The sequence below is a fragment of the Conger conger genome, chromosome 2 (genome assembly GCF_963514075.1).
Source record: "Conger conger chromosome 2, fConCon1.1, whole genome shotgun sequence".
In the NCBI taxonomy this organism is placed as follows: Eukaryota; Metazoa; Chordata; class Actinopteri; order Anguilliformes; family Congridae; genus Conger; species Conger conger.
The window spans coordinates 43439251-43462668 of record NC_083761.1 but is presented as its reverse complement, the minus strand read 5'-3'; the positions used below and the strand labels follow the sequence as shown (position 1 = coordinate 43462668).

The window sequence follows — 23418 nt, the reverse complement described above, 5'->3', positions numbered from 1 at the left end:
AGGGGACTGCCCCACCTTACGTCCAATCCTTTGATTCACAAGTTTTGTTATGCAGTCATTAGAAAACTTGCCTCTAATTCATTCTTCAAGCGCAGGAGGAATTGATACGCTAACGCTTGTCAGGCCAGACTGGTGGTAAAAACGCAACACTGGCAGATTTTTGAGTGCTTAAAAAAAGGATTCTGTAAGAACATTTGATTGTATGGAGATGCGGGATGTAATTCCAGGGGAGTAAATGAATTGATTCACAAAGAGAAGAATAAGCACATTCCTCTGAAGAGGAATCGCATTTGTTATGAGTTCTATAATATATCTGCCCTTTTTACACTGCGAAAGTTGTAAAAGTTTAAATGTTGCAGTTCTGGAAGGACGGATCTCCATCTTGCACTCCATTAAAGACGATGAGCTGTTCCTCGATTCATTTATGGAACCCCGTGGAACTGATGCTGCTGTTTCGCTGCTTCGCCCCGAGGCCGAGCTCCCTGTGGCGGGGGCGGCTTCGGAGGATTGGTCACAGCTAGGGGCTAAGCCAAAGAGCTGCAGCACTCCAGCTTCCACAGCTAATGCTGCTTGGATTACTGTCCCGACGGGCAGCCGACAAGGAAGGCGCACCTCCTTACCCCCAGTCCCAGAAGAGTTGCGGCTGACGAACACCTTCCAAGTGTTGGACGGACTCACTCAGCCCTGGGAAGACCCCCAAGAAAACAATACTTCGGACCTACATGTTGCTCGCGGTTTGAGTGAGCCTGGCTCCGCTCGAGTGACACACCCCTCCACTCAGAAACCAGACCGGCGGTCTTCACACCGGGCAGCGACCTCTGCTTCCCGACGAAGGATCCTCAGGGAGGCGGTGATCAGCCGCTCTGGTGGTTCTCCTGACCCTGGTCCAATGCGGAGTCCTCCCAGGTCTGATGTTGCGGCCCTGCCGCAGCCTCTGCCTGCCCGGACACGCTCCCCGGGGTCGCCAACGCGATCGCGTAGATCCCTCGCCCCTTCATCTCGTCAGTGCCCCTCTCCCGGGGAGATGATCTCTACTTCACATTGCAGGCCTATAAAGGAGCCTGTCCCTTCTCAACCTCGTCCCCTTTTCTCTCCAACAACCCTTATAGTGGGTGATTCGATTACCCGGAAACTTTGGTTTTGCGAATGCAGCTACACACTGCTTTCCTGGAGCAACGGTCCCCATCATCCTGGGTAAGCTACCGGGCCTGATGCTATCGCTCCCGTCATCTATTAGTTGGGTTATTGTACACGTTGGGACAAATGACACCGCTCGTCAACAGTCAGAGCTAACGAAAAAAGATTTCAAGGACCTTTTTAAGTTTTTAAATGACTGTGGAAAGTCCGTCTTTATATCTGGTCTTTTGCCTATGCTGGGGGGAGAGCAGAACGTTTCAGCCGAATCCTCGGTCTTAATACCTGGCTCCAGTCCACTTGCAGAACAAATAACATAGGTTTTATCGTCAATTTTAACCTATTTTGGAATCAGTTCTCCTGTTTTAAGGCAGACGGAACCCATCCAAACAAGCTGGGCTCACGTGTGCTTGCTGAAAACATACTACATGCTGTGCACTGTGCCAATGATTATGCCCCACGTGACTGACAACCAAATTGGGACAATCTTTTCCTTCCAGGGTCAAAACACAGCCTATTGATGTGATCCCCCCCTTCTGTTCTAATGTGTTTTCTGCAGGTATCCCTATTCCTGTTTGTGTGACCAATAGGCCTAGATTGTCTGACCCCTACCGTCGTGATAGTCAGGCTTGCCGTGGTATGCGAGTGCTCTGTCCAGTTGCACATATCTTAAATTCTCCCTCCCCCAGTGTCGATTTGGCTGTTACTCAACAGGTAAACCTTCACATGGCTCTAATAAGTGCAAGGTCAATAGTTAATAAAACATTTTTATTAAATGACTTTTTTTATCTCCCGGGGATTGGATTTTATGTTCATTATGGAAACCTGGCTCCATGCTGACGAATATGCACCTTTCTCTGAACTCCTTCCCCCTGACTGTTCATTCCTCAGCTCCCCTCACACCACTGGTAACGGTGGAGGCATAGCCTCAGTGTTTAGATCTAATCTCATGTGCCGACTGTGTCATTCCACACCTAGTTACTCTTTTGAGTTGCAGCTCTTTGAAATGAACCTGTCCTCCCCGGTGCTCTGCGCTGTTGCTTATCGTCCGCCAAAATGTAACATGGACATCATTAATGATTTTGCTGACTTTTTGTCAGGGATCATGGTTAAATATGACCATATTTTAATTTTAGGTGATTTTAATGTCCATGTGTGCTGTGAATCAAGACCTTTAACCAGGGAATTTCTGCACTTAATTGATTCTTTTAATCTCATCCAATCTGTATCTGGCCCGACACATGAAAAGGGACACACATTGGATCTTGTCTTATCGTTTGGTCTATCTGTTTCTGTAAATGAAATCTGTACAACAGCATGTATCTCAGACCATTTACCTGTCCTGTTTACATCTTCTATCCCTTGCTCGGGAATCAAATCACGTGCCTCCGCATGCCGTTTGCGCACGATCAACCAGTCGACCACATCACAGTTCTCTGATATTTTCAGCGTCTCCTCGATTTGTGCGCTGGATGTGAACTGTGCTCTCAGTGCTGAGGAGCTTATCTCCATGTTTGATTTTACATGTTCTGAAATACTGGATTCTGTTGCTCCTTTTAGGCTTAAACGCACCAAAGCACTTTCAGAGCCGTGGCTTAATGATTCCACCCGTTCTCTCAGGCGCGCTTGCAGGCGCGCTGAGAGAAAGTGGAAAAAGGATAAACTCCATGTCTCTCTAGAAATCCTGCGTAGTTGCCTATCAGACTACCAGAGAGCTGTTAAAACTGCCAAAACAGAGTACATATCTACCTTAGTCTCCAAAAACACCCACAAGCCTTGGGTTCTTTTTAATGTTTTAATTCCCTTATTAACCCCTGTGATGCATCCCCCATCATATCTTCACCCACACTCTGTGAAAATATTCTTAAATTTTTCATTGAGAGGGTCTCTACTCTTAGGCTAGCCCACACGAGTGTTAACACATTGAGTGTTACCATTGACACTGCTCCATCTCTGTGCTCTGCCATTTTTGACCAGTTTGAGCCTATATCCCTCCCTTCGCTCTCAGATATAATTAAGCATCTGCGGCCTACATATTGCCCCTCATTATTATTATTATTATTGCTAATCAATACCTGTCTCAGTTCAGGATGTGTCCCAGCTGCATTCAAACATGCTGTAGTGCAACCACTGCTCAAAAAGAAAAATCTTGACCCCTCGGTTCTCTCTAACTTCAGGCCTATCTCCAAGTTACCTTTTTTGTCTAAAGTATTGGAAAAAGCAGTTTTTATTCAGTTACAATCATTTTTAGATAAAAATGACATCTGTGAAAAGTTTCAGTCTGGTTTTAAACCTCGGCACAGTACTGAAACTGCCCTTTTACGAGTTTTTAATGATCTGATAACAACTACAGACTATACAGGTGAGCCTGCTATCCTGGTGCTCTTAGACTTGACAGCGGCATTTGACACCATGAATCATGAGATTCTTTTATCTCGCCTTGAACACTGTGTGGGTATTAAGGGGGCTGCCTTGGAGTGGTTTTGGTCGTACCTATTGGACAGGAGTTTCTCTGTCCATGTGGGAGATTACTCCTCAGATACAGCCCCACTCACTTGTGGAGTCCCTCAGGGCTCTATTCTAGGTCCTATTTTATTTTCTTTATATATGCTGCCCCTGGGGTCAATTTTCAGGAAGCATAACCTTTCTTTCCATTGCTATGCTGATGATGTACAGATTTACTTACCTGTAAAATCTCAATGCAAGAAGTCACTGCAGCTTTTACTTGCATGTCTTAAAGACTTAAAAAACTGGATGGATGCTAACTTCCTGCATTTAAATGAAAATAAGACAGAGGTCATTATGTTTGGACATCCAGCTCAATCGGAAGACATTGTTGGTGCTCTGGGCCCCCTGGCCCCCAAAAATGTTCCGACTGCGAAAAGCCTTGGTTTTACCTTTGACAGTGCCTTTAAACTTGAGAAGCAAATTAGTGCTGTTGTCAAAGCTGCCTTTTTTCAGTTAAGACAAATAGTCAAGGTCAAGGCCTATCTTTCTCAAAAGGATTTGGAAAGAGTGGTCCATGCTTTTATAACATCTCGTCTGGACTACTGCAATTCTCTATATATAGGCTTAGACCAGTCCTCTCTCTGCCGTCTGCAGCTAGTGCAGAACGCTGCTGCCCGCCTTCTGACTGGCAAAAAGAAACGGGAGCATATTACAGCAGCACTGTCATCCCTACATTGGCTTCCTGTCTGTTACAGGATCAATTTTAACAGTTTATTATTTGTTTTTAAGGCAATGAATGGTCTAGCACCTACGTACTTGTCTGAACTCCTCAATATGTATACCCCAGCTAGATCACTTAGATCATGCAATCAGCAACTTTTGGATGTCCCTATGTCGAGGAGAGCTAGGAGGGGTGACCGGGCCTTTGAGGTAGCTGGCCCCAAGCTGTGGAACAGCCTACCGCCACATATTAAATCTGCCCAAAACATAGATGTTTTTAAATCCTTGTTAAAAACCCACCTTTTTAGTGAGGCCTTTATGTCAGACATAAATGGGAAATCAAGATAATGTACATTTATTTCATTTTATTTCATTTTATTTCATTTTATTTCATTTTATTTCATTTTATCTCATTTTATTTCATTTTATCTTTAATCTTATTGCCTGGTTTTGTACAGCACTTTGGTCAACCATGGTTGTTCTAAATGTGCTTTATAAATAAAGTTTATTATTATTATTATTATTATTATTATTATTATTATTATTAATCACTCCCTACTCCCCAGCTAGTCTACTCTGGTCTGTCAGCTCTGGTCGCCTTATGGTTCCCTCACTACGAGCACCTGGCGGTCGAGCTGCACGTTCACACCTGTTTTCCGTTCTGGTTCCTCAGTGGTGGAATGACTTACCTACCAATGTCAGGACAGCAGAATCCCTCCCCCTATTTCGACAGACTAAAAACACACCTTTTCAAACTGTACCTTAGTACTCCCTTTTGAACCCCCCCCCCCCCTTTCTGATATCCCTCTTGTCTAACCCAAAAAAAATAATTTTAATGAAAAAAATAATTGCCCTTACTATGACTGTATTTTTTGTTTAAAACAGCACTTGATGTGTATTTTATTAGTTATGGATGTGATGCTTTAGCTTGTGGAAGAACCTATGCACTTATAAATCGCTTTGGATTAAAAGCATCTGCCAAATTACTAAAATGTAAATGTAAAATTATATACTGTAACAAAAAACTGGTCTTAATAAACCTTGAGGGACTCCTTTCGTGAAGTCAAGAGATTGTGCACCTTATATGTTGTATCAATGGTAATACAAGGTTCTATAAATCAGGTAATTAATAGTTACATAGAGCTTGACCTAATTAAGAGCCGATACAACAATAATGAATGACCCATAGTGTCAAATGCTTCTGAGAGATCAATGAATAGAGCAGCACAATGCTTTTTCTTATCTAAGGCATTTATTAAGTTATTAAGCAAGGGTTATGGCGAAAGTGGTGCTTCATCCAATTCCAAGTCCAGATTGATAAACTTTCAAGGTACAATTCTTATCCAGGTAGTTGAAGACTGAGGGTGGTATTTAGGTCACATGGTTCAGTTGTCCTCATGAAGCAGAAGTACATGGGCTGCCTTCCAGACCTTGAGGAGTATACATGATTTCATGTGTTTGGGAAAAACCCTTTTCACATCTCGGTGAGCATCGTCTGATCAAACAGATCCACAGCAAAACAGCAATTTACCTGAGTTTAACTTATTATTTATTTGCAAATAGATACAGAAAGTGAGAGGGTTTACCAGCTCTCTTATTTGGAACACATACAGTATGACTTATATACACTGTCTTGGAACTTTACCTCAAGGCAGATTTTTTATTTCCATCCATCCATCCATCCATCCATTAACCACTGCACCATCCGTGCCGCCTAGATTTATTTATTTCTTTCTTTCTTTCTTTTTTTATTTTATTTTATTTTATTTTTTTAAAACAAGGAATACATGTCGCTTACAACCAAGGATTATCAGTATTTAGTCTCCAGATAAACTCCAACCTTGCCATAAGATTGGAATGTGCTAGCAACCCCCTTCTAGGAAAAGCCGAGACATTAATCTCACAGGCTGTCTGTCTGCTTTGGTGAGTGAGACAGAGGAAGATTCTTAGTCTATATCCATCTATATTATAGAATAAATTTCCTAAGCACTTAATTCAGAAAGTGGTCTAATTTGTAATAAGGATAATAATAAAAGGTTATTCTCAATCATGTGATTGTTTCTATGTTAAGACTGTCAGTTTATTATTTTCACCTGGCCCTCATTAGTGCCAAGGGTACCTTACCTCCTGAAGCTGTATATAAAGCACTCGCGGACAATCGGTCGACTCTTTGGTGTCACTGTTTGCTCTGTCACCAAGCTGGTAAAGCACATGGTAGACTCAGTGGTTATATGAGTCAGGTATTGTGCTGGTTTTGGGTTTTCGCATTCATTTAAAAGAAAAAAGGTAAGGAAGGTGTTCTGCTCGCTAGTGTTGTGTACACTGCGAACGCCTTCCTATAGGTTCTTTTGTTTTTCTCTTTTGTTTTCAGCTCGTGTGAGCCTGTGGGTGAGGGACGTTGTCCCCGGTATGTATTTTGGTTTGTGCGTTTTCCTGGGCTGCGACTCACGGTTCTTTATTTTGCTTACCTAGTCTTTTATACTAGGTTGTACTTTTATTTTGGGATCCCCGGTCCGGGGTTGCAGTGCTCGCCTTTTAGCACTCATTTTGGTTGGGTTATTCACCCTGGTTTTTAAGGGTTGCTTTATTTTCCTTAGCTGTTTTTTGGGGCTATTTCCTTTATTTGGTTGGAGCCGTCTCCATATTGTTTTCTGTTTCCTCTACCTCCCGGGGTTTAGTGGCGGACACGTTCGCATGCCCGCTTACAAGGGATTACCCTTAGTCGCTCCTGGCCATTCCTCAACCTCATAAACACACACATTGTCAATTAAGAAAATTACCCTTAGAAATGCCAGTTTTATAATATGGACCAGTGGTTCATCTATAAGGTATTTGTCAGGTTCATCTGACAAATATCACCCAATAGATTATTAGTATTGATAACTAGTTAAACAACACTGACACTGCACTGGCACTGCCTGACTCTTTCATTCACAGTATCTGCATGTGTGAGTCAAAGAGGATTTGACTACCAAATTAGTGTACGCTGGCAGGCTGTTCAATAATGGATTTGGACATTTTGGTCATTTAAAGTATGATTGAATGAATATGTGGTCAGATAAGACCAAATTGAACATTTTGGTTAGTTACAGCATCAGTGCAGCATTTGGCATTGAAACAGAGATGCACAAAAGGGGATGCACATTATAGCCACAGTGAGATTTGTTGCTAAGTCAGTGATGTTTTGGGGCTGTTTTAATTCCAGAGGTCCAGGGGCACTAGTTAAAATAAATGGTATAATGTAATTGGTATCACCAAGTATCACACAATTTTGGCTGCAGAACATAAATCTATGGTCTGCAGTGGCCAGGTGCCGGACCTCAATCCAATAGATAACCTGTGGGCTAAACTGCAGAGGGCAGTTGATAAGTGCAAACCCAATAATGTGAAGGATCTTGCAGAGGTCTGCATTGAGGAATGGTCCAAAACCCCTCCAAATGTGTTCTGTAACCTTGTCAAGCATTACAGGAAAAGACTCTGTGCTGTTATCCTTGGATTCACAAAGTAATAATTAAATGAATGTTTGATTTTTGCTGGTTCCTTTGAAACATTAATAAAGGTTAGCATTTTGAGTTCATCTCAGTAATCATATATATATTTTTTGTGCATTGCCAGTCAGGGGTGCATATAATCCTGGATCCCACTGTATATCCATTTAAATGTCCAAGGTGTAATTTGGACCAATTTGAACTTGTGTTAGGAATATGTATTAGTTTCTCTTTACTACTATTGACAATGAGATTATCTGCAATTTATTATGTATGCATAACTAAAACTAAAATAATTCACACTTCAGAAAGTAGTTTGCAAAATTCTTTGAAAGTAGCAATGAGAAAGATCCCTTCACTAGCTAGATAACTTTGAGATGTCGGTTTAAATGGCCCCTTTATAAAGCTGAAGTAAAATTATGGTAATAAAAAGTATGCTCTTTCATGCCAAGAATCATCAGCTGGGTGGGGTGTCTCGGTGGCGCAGCTTGTAGAGCACTAACCGCATGTTCATTGCGAGCCGTGACGTCGGCGGTTCGAATCCGACCGTCCGACCTTTGTCGCATGTCTTCCTCTCGCTCCCGTTCTTCCTGTCTCTCTGTGCTGCATACTACATACTGTCCAATAAAGCTGAAAAAGGCCTAAAAAATATCTCAAAAAAAAAAAAAAAATCATCAGCTGGGTAATATAACTACAGAAATGCATGTGTTGGAGTGCAGTGCAAAGACATTTAATAAATTGTATTTATTTATAAAATTTATATATACATTAACGTCTTACAAAGAGACATCTGTACCAGCTGGGATTGATAACGTGTAGTACTAAACCTTACGTTTCATAAGACTAGAAAGAGTGATTAAGCCAGCAAATTAAGTCATATTCTCATGGCATCATTATAAGCTCCTTAAAGTCTCTGTAAACTTGCTTTTTTGTAGTTTGACTACAAGTGTGCAGTATATAGTGTACAATACGCTCTCAAAGGGGATATCTTCACTCCATCTGCACACATACTAAGCTTACATGAGAGAACATTTGCTTGTGCATACATCGCCTATACATATCATCATCATCTGTCAGTAGTTCTGTAATAACATGTCCAAGATATTCTACCTCATTACAGACCCCAAGATTATTATCAGACAATTTGAAGTCAGGAAGTTTTAGAGGTTTGTCCTCTTTGGTTCCACAGATCCAGACAACACACTAATTGGCATTGTATTTGATATCATGTTCAACACCGCACAATCAACTTCTCATTTTAGGCTGTTATATTGATCTGTCACATTGCTTTTGCCATATTCAGTTCCCATTATATTTTCTTTTCATTAAAATAAAACAAAAAAGCCTTTACACATAGGGAGCAATATAGAGCAGACATAGATACAGATCTCAAAGGGCTATGAGAAAAATCATTGAAGTGTATCCAATGGGCCTGTTTTTATAAAGGTGATTTTGATCAATGTCTCTTATGCACTGATTTTGCAAAATGCAGATTGCTAATACAGTAGCCAATTTGGCTTGCATACCACTAGCCTATATATCCCTGGAGGTACTCAGAATAGCACATCCATTTATTGCTCGAAAAGTGATAAACACACAACAAATGTACACAACCACTGCCCACACACACATGTGTACACACTTTTTTGTCTTACAGTATTACCATGCCTCGATATCCGTTGCACCTCAATATCTCACTAGTTTCAAAACCAATCTCAATGCCATTCCGCAGGTCTACTACAATGGCAGCTGGCTCACCAACTACTGATTTTAGTATAGTTAGGTAGTGGCATTTCTGTGCTATGGATACCCCAAAACAATTTTGATAAAAGATTTTACTTTATTTTTCCGCAAGAAAATACTCAATGTAAATCTAACGGATCCTGACACAAGACCATTCATTATGTTGTTAATTCAGAAATATACATGCTTTTTCTAATTTCATGACTGTAAATTTAATTAAATTTGAATTAGACCCCAAAATTCTCAAATTTTGAAGAATTGTCCATAGAATTGTCCCCATGGGGAGACATAAAGCTAACAATGCTAATCTAAGGAAAAGGCAAATGTTTGGATGATGGGGGGATGGGGAGGAGAGGAACACAGATTTGTGGTGCCATTCAGCATAGATGATGGATGCCAGATGCTTTGATATATGTATCAGCAGATGATTGCAGGGATGGATCAGGCATGCATAGAGGGTCTTTCCCCAGTGTACTGTATAGCAAGAGGGGACATAAGAGAAAATCCTGTCAAAAAATGTTGAAAACCCCTGTGATTAAGGATGGTGCTTAAATATCTAATGTTAATGTGGCAAAATTGGTTCATGTTCCAAAAACTGTTTTTTTATCCAAAAATGTGGCATGTTGTTTCCATAAAACTAATGTTATAGTTAGTTATTATTTTGAGTAGTTGGATTCATTTATAGTTAGATGCATTGTAATGAATGAAAAGACAGCCATATCATACGTAATGTGTGTATTTCATTTTGAATTGCTAATACTTTGGTTGTTCAGTTGGATCAATGTGAATAATATTGAATTATCAATATTCAGCGAACAAATTATTAATACGAAAAATAAACCAAATACCAAGTACTTTGAAAATTTGAGAGTTTTGAAAAATGACCTCAAGATTCTGAATTTAGAGCCAAAGTGACTGTAAATTAAAACAAGCTAATATTTTGTACTTGAGAGAAAAACAAAGATTTTAAATCTCATTACAAGACGAAAACACCTGTTAAGAGAAGGCAAGTTTTTTGCGGTTTAAAACAATGACTTAATTTAATTGCTTCATGACAGAGTAAGACAGCCCCAAATTTTCCCAGTCAGCGAAACAGCCCTCGCAAAGTTTTGCCAGAGTGCTAATCTTGGTTGTGTCGGCTGTTTCCTCAGTGCAACTCTCAGCGGCTATCAATGCAGGGAGGGCTGCTGGACCTTCACAGGGTAACTCATAGCCATCACGCAGGTATCAGGAGGTGACCTATGGAAGGGGCGGTGGGGAAGGCACGCCTACATCAGTCCATGCACGAGTGAGAAACAGGGCAGCCTCTCGTAAACACTCAGCAGTGGCTTCTCCCAGACCTGTTAACTACTGTCAGAGTGCAACTTATCAATGAGCGAGAGTCAATGAGCTAGTACAGGGAGAACCATGCATGTGGCCATTATGAAGATAAGAGAATTGCAAAGGACGGCACAGAAATGCTGATGTTCAGATATCCCAAACGGTTGTATAGTATGAAGTGTTACATCACAAGATATGTCCCACTGTTGTCATGGGGTCTACATTGCAAAATGGAAACTACCAAAATTGAGGGAAGTCTAGCTGTCTTTGCTCAGGTATTAGATCATGGTGATCAGATAGTAAAATGTACATGCCAAACAATGCTGAGAATGCTCTATAAAAAGCGTCAATCAAAAAAGGTGACAAGACCATATTCACAGTCCTGTTTGCACTCTGTGTAGCCTCTTGCCCTGAACTGATACATTGAGAACAACCTGTTCTTTGCCCCCAGAACGCCCCTTCACCTGCCACTCCCCTCTGCCCAAGCAAAAGAGAGCGCTGTATGGAAATTGAAAAAAAAGGAGTGGGAAACAAGTAGCAAAACAGCTGAGTTAATATATAACTGTTGTCCCTGATCTGTGAAATAAACAGAAATGGCCTTCTGAGAGCTGAAGAAAACAACAAAACTAGGCAAACAGAGACAAGCGTATAAAAAAACAAGGTAAGAAGAAAAAAAAATTCTTTCCGGAAAATCCCCAACACAATGCTCTAATGCGGGCCACCAACTTGCCATGTAATGTAATATTCATGTACAGTACATGCATATTCACATATATTCACATTCACAGTCAACACAGTGTCTTACAATGGAGGTGGCACTTTTTCTATGTGGCTTTTGAGAGAGCCAGATGATAAAATGTGTCCAAGGAAAAGCAAATTAAAGGGATACAGAAAAATTGAAAAATCTGGCAAAGGGAATTGCAAAGACAAGCAGTCTGCTAACCAACAGGCAGAACACTGGATATACATTACATTATTGGCATTTTGGCAGACATTCTTATACAGAGCAACGTACAGTTGATTAGACTAAGCAGGAGACAATCCTCCCCTGGAGCAATGCAGGGTTAAGGGCCTTGCTCAAGGGCCCAACGGCAGTGCGGATCTTATTGTGGCTACACCGGGAAACAAACCGCCAACCTTCTGGGTCCCAATCATTTACCTCAACCACTACGCTACAGGCCGCCCCATATACTGTCAGATTCAACATTGCTATTGAGTCTGAGCACCCAACTTTACCTCACCTGCACCAGAAAGAATCCAGGTGTAGCCAACACAGTCATGAGTTGGATAAGCGAATGAGCAAATGTAAGATAAAAAGGGAAAAAATAGACTTTGTGATAACCTGCTTGTTTGTGCTACATGTTGTTCTTGCATATCCGGGATTGGGCCTGTTATTTGTTTGCTCTGTTGGACTCTGCTTCTGATGTCAGCATCTGTTGACTGTTGTAACATTCAACATTGGCCTCTTGAAATCCATTAGTCGCACAAGACATCCTACCCCATATGCTGTGCCATCTTGGCATAGCGAGGTTGCTAGTGTGATATCTTTTAGTTCACTGTGAGCTTGTAAGCAAGAGAGTTTTCTTAAAGGCATACTATGCAGGATGTTTACCTTGATACTATGAATCATCACGCAAAGGCATATCTATGATGCACACAAAAAGTGGTACACACTGCTTTTATCTTGTTTGCATTTTGTCTGTAAATTGTATGTATGGTGCCATCTGATACGGTAAATGCTAGCTTAGTAGCTACTCTCCTGAGAAAAATCAGCTGCACTAAAAAACGCTAAGTTCTTTTAAATATCGCATCCCACCTCGCACGCATAAAGGTTACCAAAATGATTCTAAAAATGGTTACCAAGCAAATAACAACAGCTCTTCTGTATGTTAAAAACAAGCTATAATGGAAAAATAAAGAAGTCATCAACCTTGCCATAATTCCATTTGATTATATAAAAATGCATGATTTCTAGATACCAAAATAGGACTTTTCAGGAGGTTCTTGGTTTCACTGTGAAATTAAGGCAGCTATTCATAAAACAGAACATCTACAACCTTCCGTGCAGACCTTGGTCAAACATGCAATTGTTTTGGATTCAAATACTTCTCCATGCTTGTCTGGTGTATTGGAACCTATGAACCTATGAAATACAAAAAAGTGCAATCCCTGGCTTCTGGTCCTCTTAGTCGGTTCAATTGAACCAGGCAAGATCAATGGAATATAGTAATGCATTTGAATTCAAAGCAATTACCCATCTGACCCAGGTCTGCTTCCCTGCAGTTTTGCTGTACGTGTGGAGGTCTTATGATTAATCTGTGGTGGGCTTCCGACCTCCGAGCTACAAAGGTACAAAATATTTAATGAGAATCCTCAGACCCTGTAATTAATATAATGGCAAATTGCAAGATCATACCACTGCATCCAGAGGGGATAACATTATCGTACTTCTGAACAACATTTCTTATTGAGGAGACAAATTGGAGAAGCTTTTTGCTTTTGAAATGATCAATCCTCAGAACCAAGAGGGGATACAGGCAGAACAAAAACAGATTTGGTTGAAAGCAAGGATGAAGGGAAAGGGAAAGTGGTGTTAGTTAGGGTGAGTGACAATGGTGGCACAACTGAACCCCGAAGGCCACACTAACCTGTGGTAACTGCAGGGCATCTCTCAGATACAGTACACACAATCTTTTCCTGCTGAGAGGGCGACGGTTCAGATCTCAGAGGTCGCTAGCCAACCTTTGGCCTTGTGTTCTCAGCAGGGGAGTTGTGCCAACCTCGTGGACCAATCCCCTTTAAAGCATCTGATTGACAGCACGCATGTCTGTGTATGAGCATGTGAATTGGAGTTGGGCCTAAGTTGGTACACAAGGGCCAAGTTTACTGAGATAGGGATGGAGAATCATTAACATCAGCTTTTACAGGACACTGTTATATAAAGGCATATTGAATGATATATCAGAAGTGAAAGAAGGTGCATGGATTATTTTTGCCATTTTTGTTCAATGTCATGTTTTGGAGTTTTTCAATATGCAGGTCATTTTAAATGAAATCCCAGCTGAAAATATGGATGTTCACTCATATCAGAAGTTTCTCTGGTCTCTGAACACATAATATGATGATATTCGCAATATGTTTTTGTTGAATTTTAAGCATTGCTCCAGCATTATAATAGGAAAAAAACTAAAACACAAAGATAGTGGTATTCAGGTGATCAATTATAAGTCTGTGGCATTCTCAGTCAGTGAAATACTCCAAAGGCAAAATGGAAAATGCTTTTCTTAAAAATCTCACTGCAGTTTTTATTGTAAATGAGCAAGTAAGAGATTATATAAACACAGGAAATTTGTCAACAGAAGCCAGGGTCAGTTCTAAAAAGCACCCAGAGCAAACAGAACTCACCTGAGGGAGTTCCTAATAAGAAGATAACAAGTGTCCTGGTCCTTCAGTGCATTCTGCCAGAACTTCAGTTTCAATTTTTCAGTTTCTGTTACAAAAGCAGCAACAAAAGCAGCCAGCAGGTCCAAGTCACTGGAAGGTGTTTCTCTGAGCTTCAACTGTTGAATAGGCATGCCATCCCCTATTACAGTACAATCTCCGAGGGCAATTCTCAGAGCATTGGACTGCTTTGAAGCATGCTAACATGGCAACTTGCATTTTATGTGTGAGCTTTCACTCATTCTATGCTCCAGTTAAAACACATGTACCACAAAATCACCCAGCACTCTGAGTCTCAGAGCTGGGGACAGATATGGAGAACTCAATGGTAGAATCTGGAAGAGGAATGGCATCTCATCCCATTAGTCTTCAATATTTTTTGCATTTCTTTGAACGAAACAGGTGGGCAAGAAAACCAGGCACGAGAGAGGTGGTGATGAGGGGGGCGGTAGTGCTCTTGCAGAAGGACAACAAGTAGTACCATGTCTCATTATCAGAGGAGAAGTTCAGACAGTCTAGGAGCTGCAGCAGCACCAGGGAGGCAATGATACAGCCACCCCTGAAGGTGGCGCTGGTGCCCTTTTTGCTCTCGGTGTAGAGGGGAGAGTGCAGGCCCAGGCCCAGGCCGAACAAAGTGCCCATGTTGCGCAACAGGCTGGCGAAGGGTGTTGAATCCATGTGGACCCACTCAGAACGGACGCACCACTTCTTTGCTTTCTCCAGGGTCCAGAGCAGATCCACACCCAGCAACTTCAGCAGCACGTAGAAACCCACAGCAAAGCTGAGCAGGAACAGGGTGATGTAGACGTACTTCTTCAGACTGGCGCTGTAGATCCACTGCACTCTGGTGAAGATTTCAGCCACCATCATACCTGCCATCAGCAGACAAAAGACCTCATTCACAATAAGAAGTTCACGGGAAAACCACCCATACCATTCTGGGGTAGTGTATGCAGGTAAGGTTGTTAAATGTGAAACAAAAGCAATGGGAAAGAGTCGTGGTTTTAAGATTTCCCTATTTGAGAATCATTGCAAATTTCATAAGTATGAACATACCAGGATGGGCCAATGTCTCTAATTTCAAGAGACAGTGAAGAAATTGACTGTCAAAATGGACATGTAGGGACAAAATGTGTTAGTGAAACCTGGAAGCTGAGGGATAGATAGATAGATAGATAGAGAGATAGATAGATACTTTATTCATCCCGAGGGAAAATTTAGGACCGATGTCATGGGTTTCCCAAGGGTGACTGACCTGAGATGACCCCTATGATGACCTGGTGGGGGAAGTGCGCAGCCATATACACCCGAGACATACAGACCAGGAGCTCCACAGACCAGAACACCATCCATAGTACCAAGCGCATAAGCCTGGAGGTGAGGGAAGGGGGAATCAGCACTAAATACACAGTCTGGCCATGTACAGAAATATGTTACTGACACACAGCTACGTATATTCATCAGCAAATTAATTAGCTTGACTGAGCATTATCGCAAAAGTGAAACTGTCTCAACATTGAAACACCAGTATATACCAAAGAATTCAGCATAGGTGGTTTCTTCAGGTGTTTCTGGGTTTGGCCCACGGTTTAAAGACCAGGTCGGTGTCCAGAAGCAAATTCAAGTTGTCCAATTGATGTATATGATTATTAAATTACATATGACAATAATATTAATTCATTGCTATTGTTCTAATTTATGCAAAGGGACTAGGCAGGTTTGAAACGAACTAGGGTTCATGTCAATCACATGGCCTCATGGCTCTGTGCAGACTAGGTGCAGTGGCTCAGCAGCACTCTAGACTGCCATCAACAATCTTCTACACAGAGGGGTGTCTTCACACCATGTCATTAAGACCCCAGAGTAAATATCGATATTTGTCTTTGTTAAATATGAGACATTTTCCAACAACACCAATTGCTGTGCCAGGAATTATGAAAGATGATCCTACGTCTTCATTCATTAATTAGGATAAGTAATTCAGGATAATTAGGTTAGCTAGACTAGTCTCCTTCCTCATCAGTATTCTGTACCATACTCCTCCTACAGCTTTTCAGCCAGACCTACCAAATGTGTTCAGTTGCTTCACCTAGTATGGGAAAACTTTGAATATATTCTTAGAATATTTATGATATATATTTTTTTAAATCATTGAATAACATTGATGGAATATTCAGAATCTGGAAAACACGCTTGCAGTTGCAGCTAGAAGAATTGATGATGGTTTGAAGGCAAAGAGTGGTCACACCAAAAATTGATTTGATTTAGATTTTTCTTCTGTTCACTCACTTTGCATTTTGTCAATTGACAAAAATAAACTATTAACATTTCTATTTTTGAAAGCATTCTTCAAATGCTTGAAAGTATTTCTTCACACCTGTCTAAAACTTTTGCACAGTACTGTATATGTATGGGTCAGGATATTAAAATAATTTGGATTTGTGTGTTTAAACCCAAAAAATTAAATCTATCTTTATCCTTTTTGTAACTATCGTTACTATTTAATCATTACTGGTGGCCTTTAATAAGATGAAACTTGATGTGTTGATAAAATTATTGACATATTTGGTCACATTGTTTATCGTTTATTGTTTATTGATTATCTGTACACATGGACAGGGGTCAACATATCTCAGACTCACCCGACTCACCCTGTCAATACTGCAGAACAATTCTTCTCTGCAGCAATGGAGAGGACAGCTGTGACCATAATATACCAAACCCCAGCAGAGCCCATGGCATGGCCTGAGGGACTACCTGTGGAACACACCGACCACACACTAAACGGACAGTTCCACTCAAAGGCAGGGATGCAACAGACCTAACCCAGGAGTGATTTTTATTATCAAATGGTATTTCCTCTGACACAAATTTCTTTCCAGATAAGATTGTGCCACCATTGACTCACATTCTTAACAGGAGGAGCAAAGGTTGATATCACTGACTTAGTTAAAATAGATTTTATCATTAGCTTACTATACAAGTCATAAATTCATTGTGAATTTTGCCATTGAGAGTTGTGCAATGCATAATCTGACTTGAGCTTTGGATAATAGAAGCAGTACCTGGCCCAGTTTCGCATGTGATGGGGAACTGTTCTAAGACAGGCACTTGCAATGACCCATAATACGGTGTTTCATGAACCCACCAGTATGGTCTCTCCCCAGACAGAACCCTGTTGTAAAATAAGAATCTCAATTAATCCAGCAGTTGTGTTCTCCTTATCAGAATTGATCAGAATATCCTGGAATTTCTTTTAAGTTCACTACGGTGCCAATCTGTGTGCAAGATTTGGACATGAAATGTACAAACACATGGATGTTCCACATTACAAAGAAAAGAACAGTGCGTTTATGTGAGTATTTCACCTGAATTCTATTTATTACATTTTATAATCACTGGCCTCAAAAGACAAAATCCATGTTTGCACTATTCCACTACAGCATTTCCACTGCATTTGTATTTTTTAAAATGTGAAATTTTAGACCAGTACCAACTTTTCTTTGTTTTAGCAGAAAATGCTGATAGTGTTTAGATGAAACTAAATACATCACCATATTTCATGTCCAAAGCATTTCCAGGAACAATATCATTCATTTAGATTGCAGAAGTAATTCTTGTTAAAAGTAACATTCACTACATATTTACACTGTTGCTTTAAGTTTAAATATTGTTCTTAGGAAAACACATTTGCAAAAACTGCATGTAATGACTGGAAAATAAATTTACCACTTGAGGACCAAATTGAGCCAGTCTCCAATGACAGCCACCCATATCAGCTTGATGCCCACCTCACGCCGCAGATGGAACCAGACAGGAAAGAGGATGAAGTAGGCGGTGTGCAGGTCTGCCACCATGGAAGCCAGGTGGAACCAGCTCTCATAGTCACGGCATTGGGCCTGCAGGTGGACGGCCAGATCCACACCGGAACCGTGCAGCAGGTCCATGGTGCTGCCGCCCGTTCCAGCTCCAGCGACTATGTGCAGGATAAGGACAGTAGAGGGTCTGAAGGCTAGAGTCTGATGCTCTCCCCTTCCTGTCTGATCGTTTTTACATTTTCTGTTCTTTTGAAGTGAACTTTATACGAGGCTGATCAATTTGTTTGCTTGCAGGAGAATCTGGGATTATCCAGGTTCTATGACCTTCGTAACCCCATGCTGCTGGTGCCAACCTGATAAACAGGCTTCAACTTTTTCAGACTATGAAATGAGGTCATGAATTGATCCAACAGTAGATTTGCCCTGCAGACATTGAATATAATACTCGTGTTTGGAGCATTGATGGGATGAGAGATGCAGAGCATTTTACACTTTCCACACATTGTTGTTTGTAACCATAGCTACAGTGGTGTGAAAAAGTCCTGATTTGTCATACTTAAAACATCAAATAAATTTAAATATTAGTCAAAGTCAACACAAGTAAACACAAAATGCAGTTTTTAAATGAAGGTTTTTATTATTAAGGGAGTAAAAAAATCCAAACCTACATGGCCCTGTGTGAAAAAGTGATTGCCCCCCCCCTGTTAAAACATAACTTAACTGTGGTTTATCAAACCTGAGTTCAATTTCTCTAGCCACACCCAGGCCTGATTACTGCCACACCTGTTCTCAATCAAGAAATCACTTAAATAGGACCTGCCTGACAAAGTGAAGTAGACCAAATGATCCTCAAAAGCTAGACATCATGCCGAGATCTAAAGAAATTCAGGAACAAATGAGAAAGAAAGTAATTGAGATCAATTAGTCTGGAAAAGGTTATAAAGCCATTTCTAAAGCTTTGGGACTCCAGCGAACCACAAATGGCGAAAACATGGAACAGTGGTGAACCTTTCCAGGAGTGGCCGGCCGACCAAAATCACCCCAAGAGCGCAGCGACGACTCATCCAAGAGGTCACAAAAGACCCAACAACAACATCCAAAGAACTGCAGGCCTCACTTGCCTCAGTTAAGGTCAGTGTTCATGACTCCACCATAAGAAAGAGACTGGGCAAAAATGGCCTGCATGGCAGAGTTCCAAGACGAAAACCACTGCTGAGCAAAAAGAACATTAAGGCTTGTCTCAATTTTGCCAGAAAACATCTTGATGATCCCCAAGACTTTTGGGAAAATACTCTGTGGTCTGACGAGACAAAAGTTGAACTTTTTGGAAGGTGTGTGTCCCATTACATCTGGCGTAAAAGTAACAGCGCATTTCAGAAAAAGAACATCATACCAACAGTAAAATATGGTGGTGGTAGTGTGATGGTCTGGGGCTGTTTTGCTGCTTCAGGACCTGGAAGACTTGGTGTGATAAATGGAACCATGAATTCTGCTGTCTACCAAAAAATCCTGAAGGAGAATGTCTGGCCATCTGTTCGTGACCTCAAGCTGAAACGAACTTGGGTTCTGCAGCAGGACAATGATCCAAAACACACCAGCAAGTCCACCTCTGAATGGCTGAAGAAAAACAAAATGAAGACTTTGGAGTGGCCTAGTCAAAGTCCTGACCTGAATCCTATTGAGATGCTGTGGCATGACCTTAAAAAGGCGGTTCATGCTCGTAAACCCTCCAATGTGGCTGAATTACAACAATTCTGCAAAGATGAGTGGGCCAAAATTCCTCCACAGCGCTGTAAGAGACTCATTGCAAGTTATCGCAAACGCTTGATTGCAGTTGTTGCTGCTAAGGGTGGCCCAACCAGTTATTAGGTTTAGGGGGCAAGCACTTTTTCACAGGGCCATGTAGGTTTGGATTTTTTTCTCCCTTAATAATAAAAACCTTCATTTAAAAACTGCATTTTGTGTTTACTTGTGTTGTCTTTGATGAATATTTAAATTTGTTTGATCTGAAACATTTAAGTGTGACAAACATGCAAAAAAATAAGAAATCAGGAAGGGGTCAAACACTTTTTCACACCGCTGTATATGATACATGCTCAACTTGGGAGACTGAAATTGCACAAGCTAGCTAACTTAGTATATCAACAATTGATAGCTAAGCTAAGGACATTGACTCATCCAATAATATTTTTTATCTCAACTTCCTAGCCAAGTTAAGATAAAAGCACAACTATAATGTCCTTATGAAAGCAAACTAGCTTGCTAATGTTATCGATAATGTCACTTCATGAAAGCAAACTATCTAGCTGGCTAACATTAACTAGCTAGCTAGCTGACCAGAAGTAGTCTAATAGTCCTTAAAAGGCAGTCAAATTTAAGTGCACTTAATGCAGGGGTCCGGATTTTCAGGTTCAGGATTTTGTGCCAACTTTTGCTCTTAATTATTTAACTAGCTAAATAATTTATATATGCACCAGCTACAGCTGCAGACTGTAAGTGTATCCTAAAGATTTTACTGGTTGGAATTGGTTAGAACAAAAACAAGCTCACAGACTGGCCCTCCAGGACTGGAGTTGTGCACCCCTGACCTAACGTGAGTCAAATATTTGCATTGTCTTGCCTGCAGGCCAGCGGCACAAACTGTGGGTTACAAGTTATAGTGGAGGGATAAGGGGACAAGGAGAATATTCTCAACCGGTTGAAAATAGGGAGATAAATTTAAAACGCTTACTTCTCCAAAACTAAAAAACAGACATAAGGGCAGCCTGTAGCATAGTGGTTAAGGTACAGTACATGACTGGGACCCAGAAGGTCGGTGGTTTGTTTCCCGGTGTAGCCACAATAAGATCCGCACTGCCGTTGGGCCCTTGAGCAAGGCCCTTAACCCTGCATTGCTCCAGGGGAGGATTGTCTCCTGCTTAGTCTAATCAACTGTATGTCGCTCTGGATAAGAGCGTCTGCCAAATGCCAATAATGTAATGTAATGTAACATATTTAATACTTTTATTTTGTTTCTGCATAGAAACCTAGAAAGTGTGACCAACCAGCATGTTACTTCTTTAAAATACAGATTGATGCTCATTACCGATATATAAAATCTACATATAAAATATACAATCTCCAATTTGCGCCAATTTGAAACTGTGCAGTTGCTGTCTTCTCCTTAGCTCATTTTAAAATTGCTTGAAAATGCATTCCTGACTCTGAGCTGTCTCTCCCCTGGTTCCTTCCAGTTCTTCAACTGATGAAAAAAGGTGCCAAAGAGATCGTACAACTCAGTTGTTTCCTGACATTTCGACAACAAACATTTAGGGCAGTATATTGGAGCAGCATAATGGTCATGTTGAATCAGTAACACATACAAATCCAAACATAAGCATGTGAGGGATATAGAGGCCCATTAAAATATAGCTTTATAAATTCCAGCTATGGGCTTGTGACTGGAGGGTTGCTTGTGTTATCTCAATGGTTTCTCGAGGAAGGCATTGAAACTACGGACACTAACCCAAGCTCGATGATTGCTGAAGCTAAAGACAAATTTTCCAGAATTGGATAAGAAAGTCTTCTTATCTAATCTAACCCCATAACTGCTCCAGGGACACTGATAATACAATGCGTGTATGCATGGGCACCATGTTTATGTGTGCATCTAGGAGAGATATGCAAAAAATGAATTCAGTTACCTAGTGTAAATTGTAAAAAAAAAAAGGAAAAAAGTAAAGTGATAATAATCTTAATGTAGCAATTGCTACATTAACTGTCAAATATTTTTCCTCCCAGATCAGCAAGAATCTTGATTGAGATCTCTTCACCTCACAGACGACCAGTACAGACCACGAACGACAACTAAATTAGATTTTTTTTAGTGTGAATTCAGGGTGCAATTTCTCTGTAGAATCTTAAAAGAAGATGGCGATTCAAATCTGGGTGCAGAGGAGGAACTGAACTTTCCCTTTGTAGCCACACGGATGCTCAGTGATCTGTGTACAACAGAGGAAGTGCAATCCAGCAATGATTAGACAGTGCTTCCCATTCAACCGTGATCACCTCATGCACAAGACATTACTTGATAAAAGCCCTTTCAATGATTCACCTCCTCTGTCGTTCCAAACAAACTATTGTCCCAGGACATGTGGATATTTTAAATGGGCGTTCCACTGTGTTGGTTTGTCAGTAGTTCTGGTAGTTATGGCTTTAAGAATGAATTTGTCAATAAGTTAGGACATGTGTTCTTGATTTGGTTAATAGCCTTTTGTAATGCCCTTATTCACATTTCTGGTTATGTGTTTGGCCATTGTTGTATTCTTCAAAGTGGCATATTACTGCGCAAGAAATTAAAAGACATTTTTTGAGTAAACAAAAATGAGTGATTGTGAACTATTTTACACTTTCATGTGTGAAGAAAAAATAGTTGGTTACAATTCTAGTTTAAAATTTGGATGAAAACACAAGAAACTAAAATCCATTTCACATTAAGTCACATTAAGTCACATAATTGTACCATTGGCATTAACCTTAAGATCAAATGCTATCCACAGAAAGCCCCGATAAGAAAGCAGGACCTGGATGTTACATGGTAAGTTATCTGTGTTCATTTATCTAGTTCTAGAGACTTTAATTATGGTAGCTTTTACTAGTTGGTTATCTTGTCAGGATCTGTGGAATAAGGAAAGACCATTTAATGATTGATTCAATTATGTAACAGACTTAACCATCCTGAATGCTGAAATTGTTCACTACACTGTTAAAACGTGATTATATAACTGATATATAAGCTGGAACAAATATTGTTAAATTTGAGTATCAACTATAATGGGCTTTTTACCCTGATGTTCCTAGAGTAAATGATAGAATGTTGTGACTGCTGAGATACACATTTGCTTTCTGGAACCATTCTTTTAATCAATTTTTTATTTTAATCACTCTCATGTTGTGGGAAATATTGGGAGACATAATGGTGAAAGAGTTCAATCTTGAATGAAACAAAATTTTCCAAGATAAATGCTACTGTCGATATAATATATCCTTTGTTTTCTTTGAGTTGTGCAGAAATGGAGCTTGTGTGCGCCCGTTTGCCATGTTAGGGGTTAAAGAAGACTGGAGATTGATTGACTGATGGGCTCTTTCACTTGCCCCTGAACTTGTTTGTGCCTTCCTGCGTTTGACGTAACAAACTTTTTGTCTCTTGTCTAGTTTTATTACGCACCACAGGGTCCAAAGATCAGGCCCTGTTCATGCGTTTAGGTGGTGGGTCTAGTGGTATAAAAGTAAGAGTCAAACTGCCACAGAGTATCAGAGCTGCCCTC

At 40.6% G+C, this 23418-nt stretch overlaps 1 protein-coding gene across 1 annotated transcript; it reads right to left on the bottom strand.

Annotated features, from left to right (window-relative positions):
• Window positions 1-14157: 14157 nt before the first annotated feature.
• On the bottom strand, window positions 14158-18331 carry g6pc1a.1 (glucose-6-phosphatase catalytic subunit 1a, tandem duplicate 1). Its single transcript, XM_061231053.1, has 5 exons — window positions 18024-18331; window positions 17360-17469; window positions 16946-17051; window positions 15550-15665; window positions 14158-15166 (listed from the first exon to the last, which is right to left on the bottom strand). Exons 1-5 carry the CDS (start codon window positions 18239-18241, stop codon window positions 14664-14666), a joined length of 1053 nt encoding a protein of 350 aa, XP_061087037.1. The 5' UTR covers window positions 18242-18331; the 3' UTR covers window positions 14158-14663.
• Between the last annotated feature and the right edge of the window lie 5087 nt (window positions 18332-23418).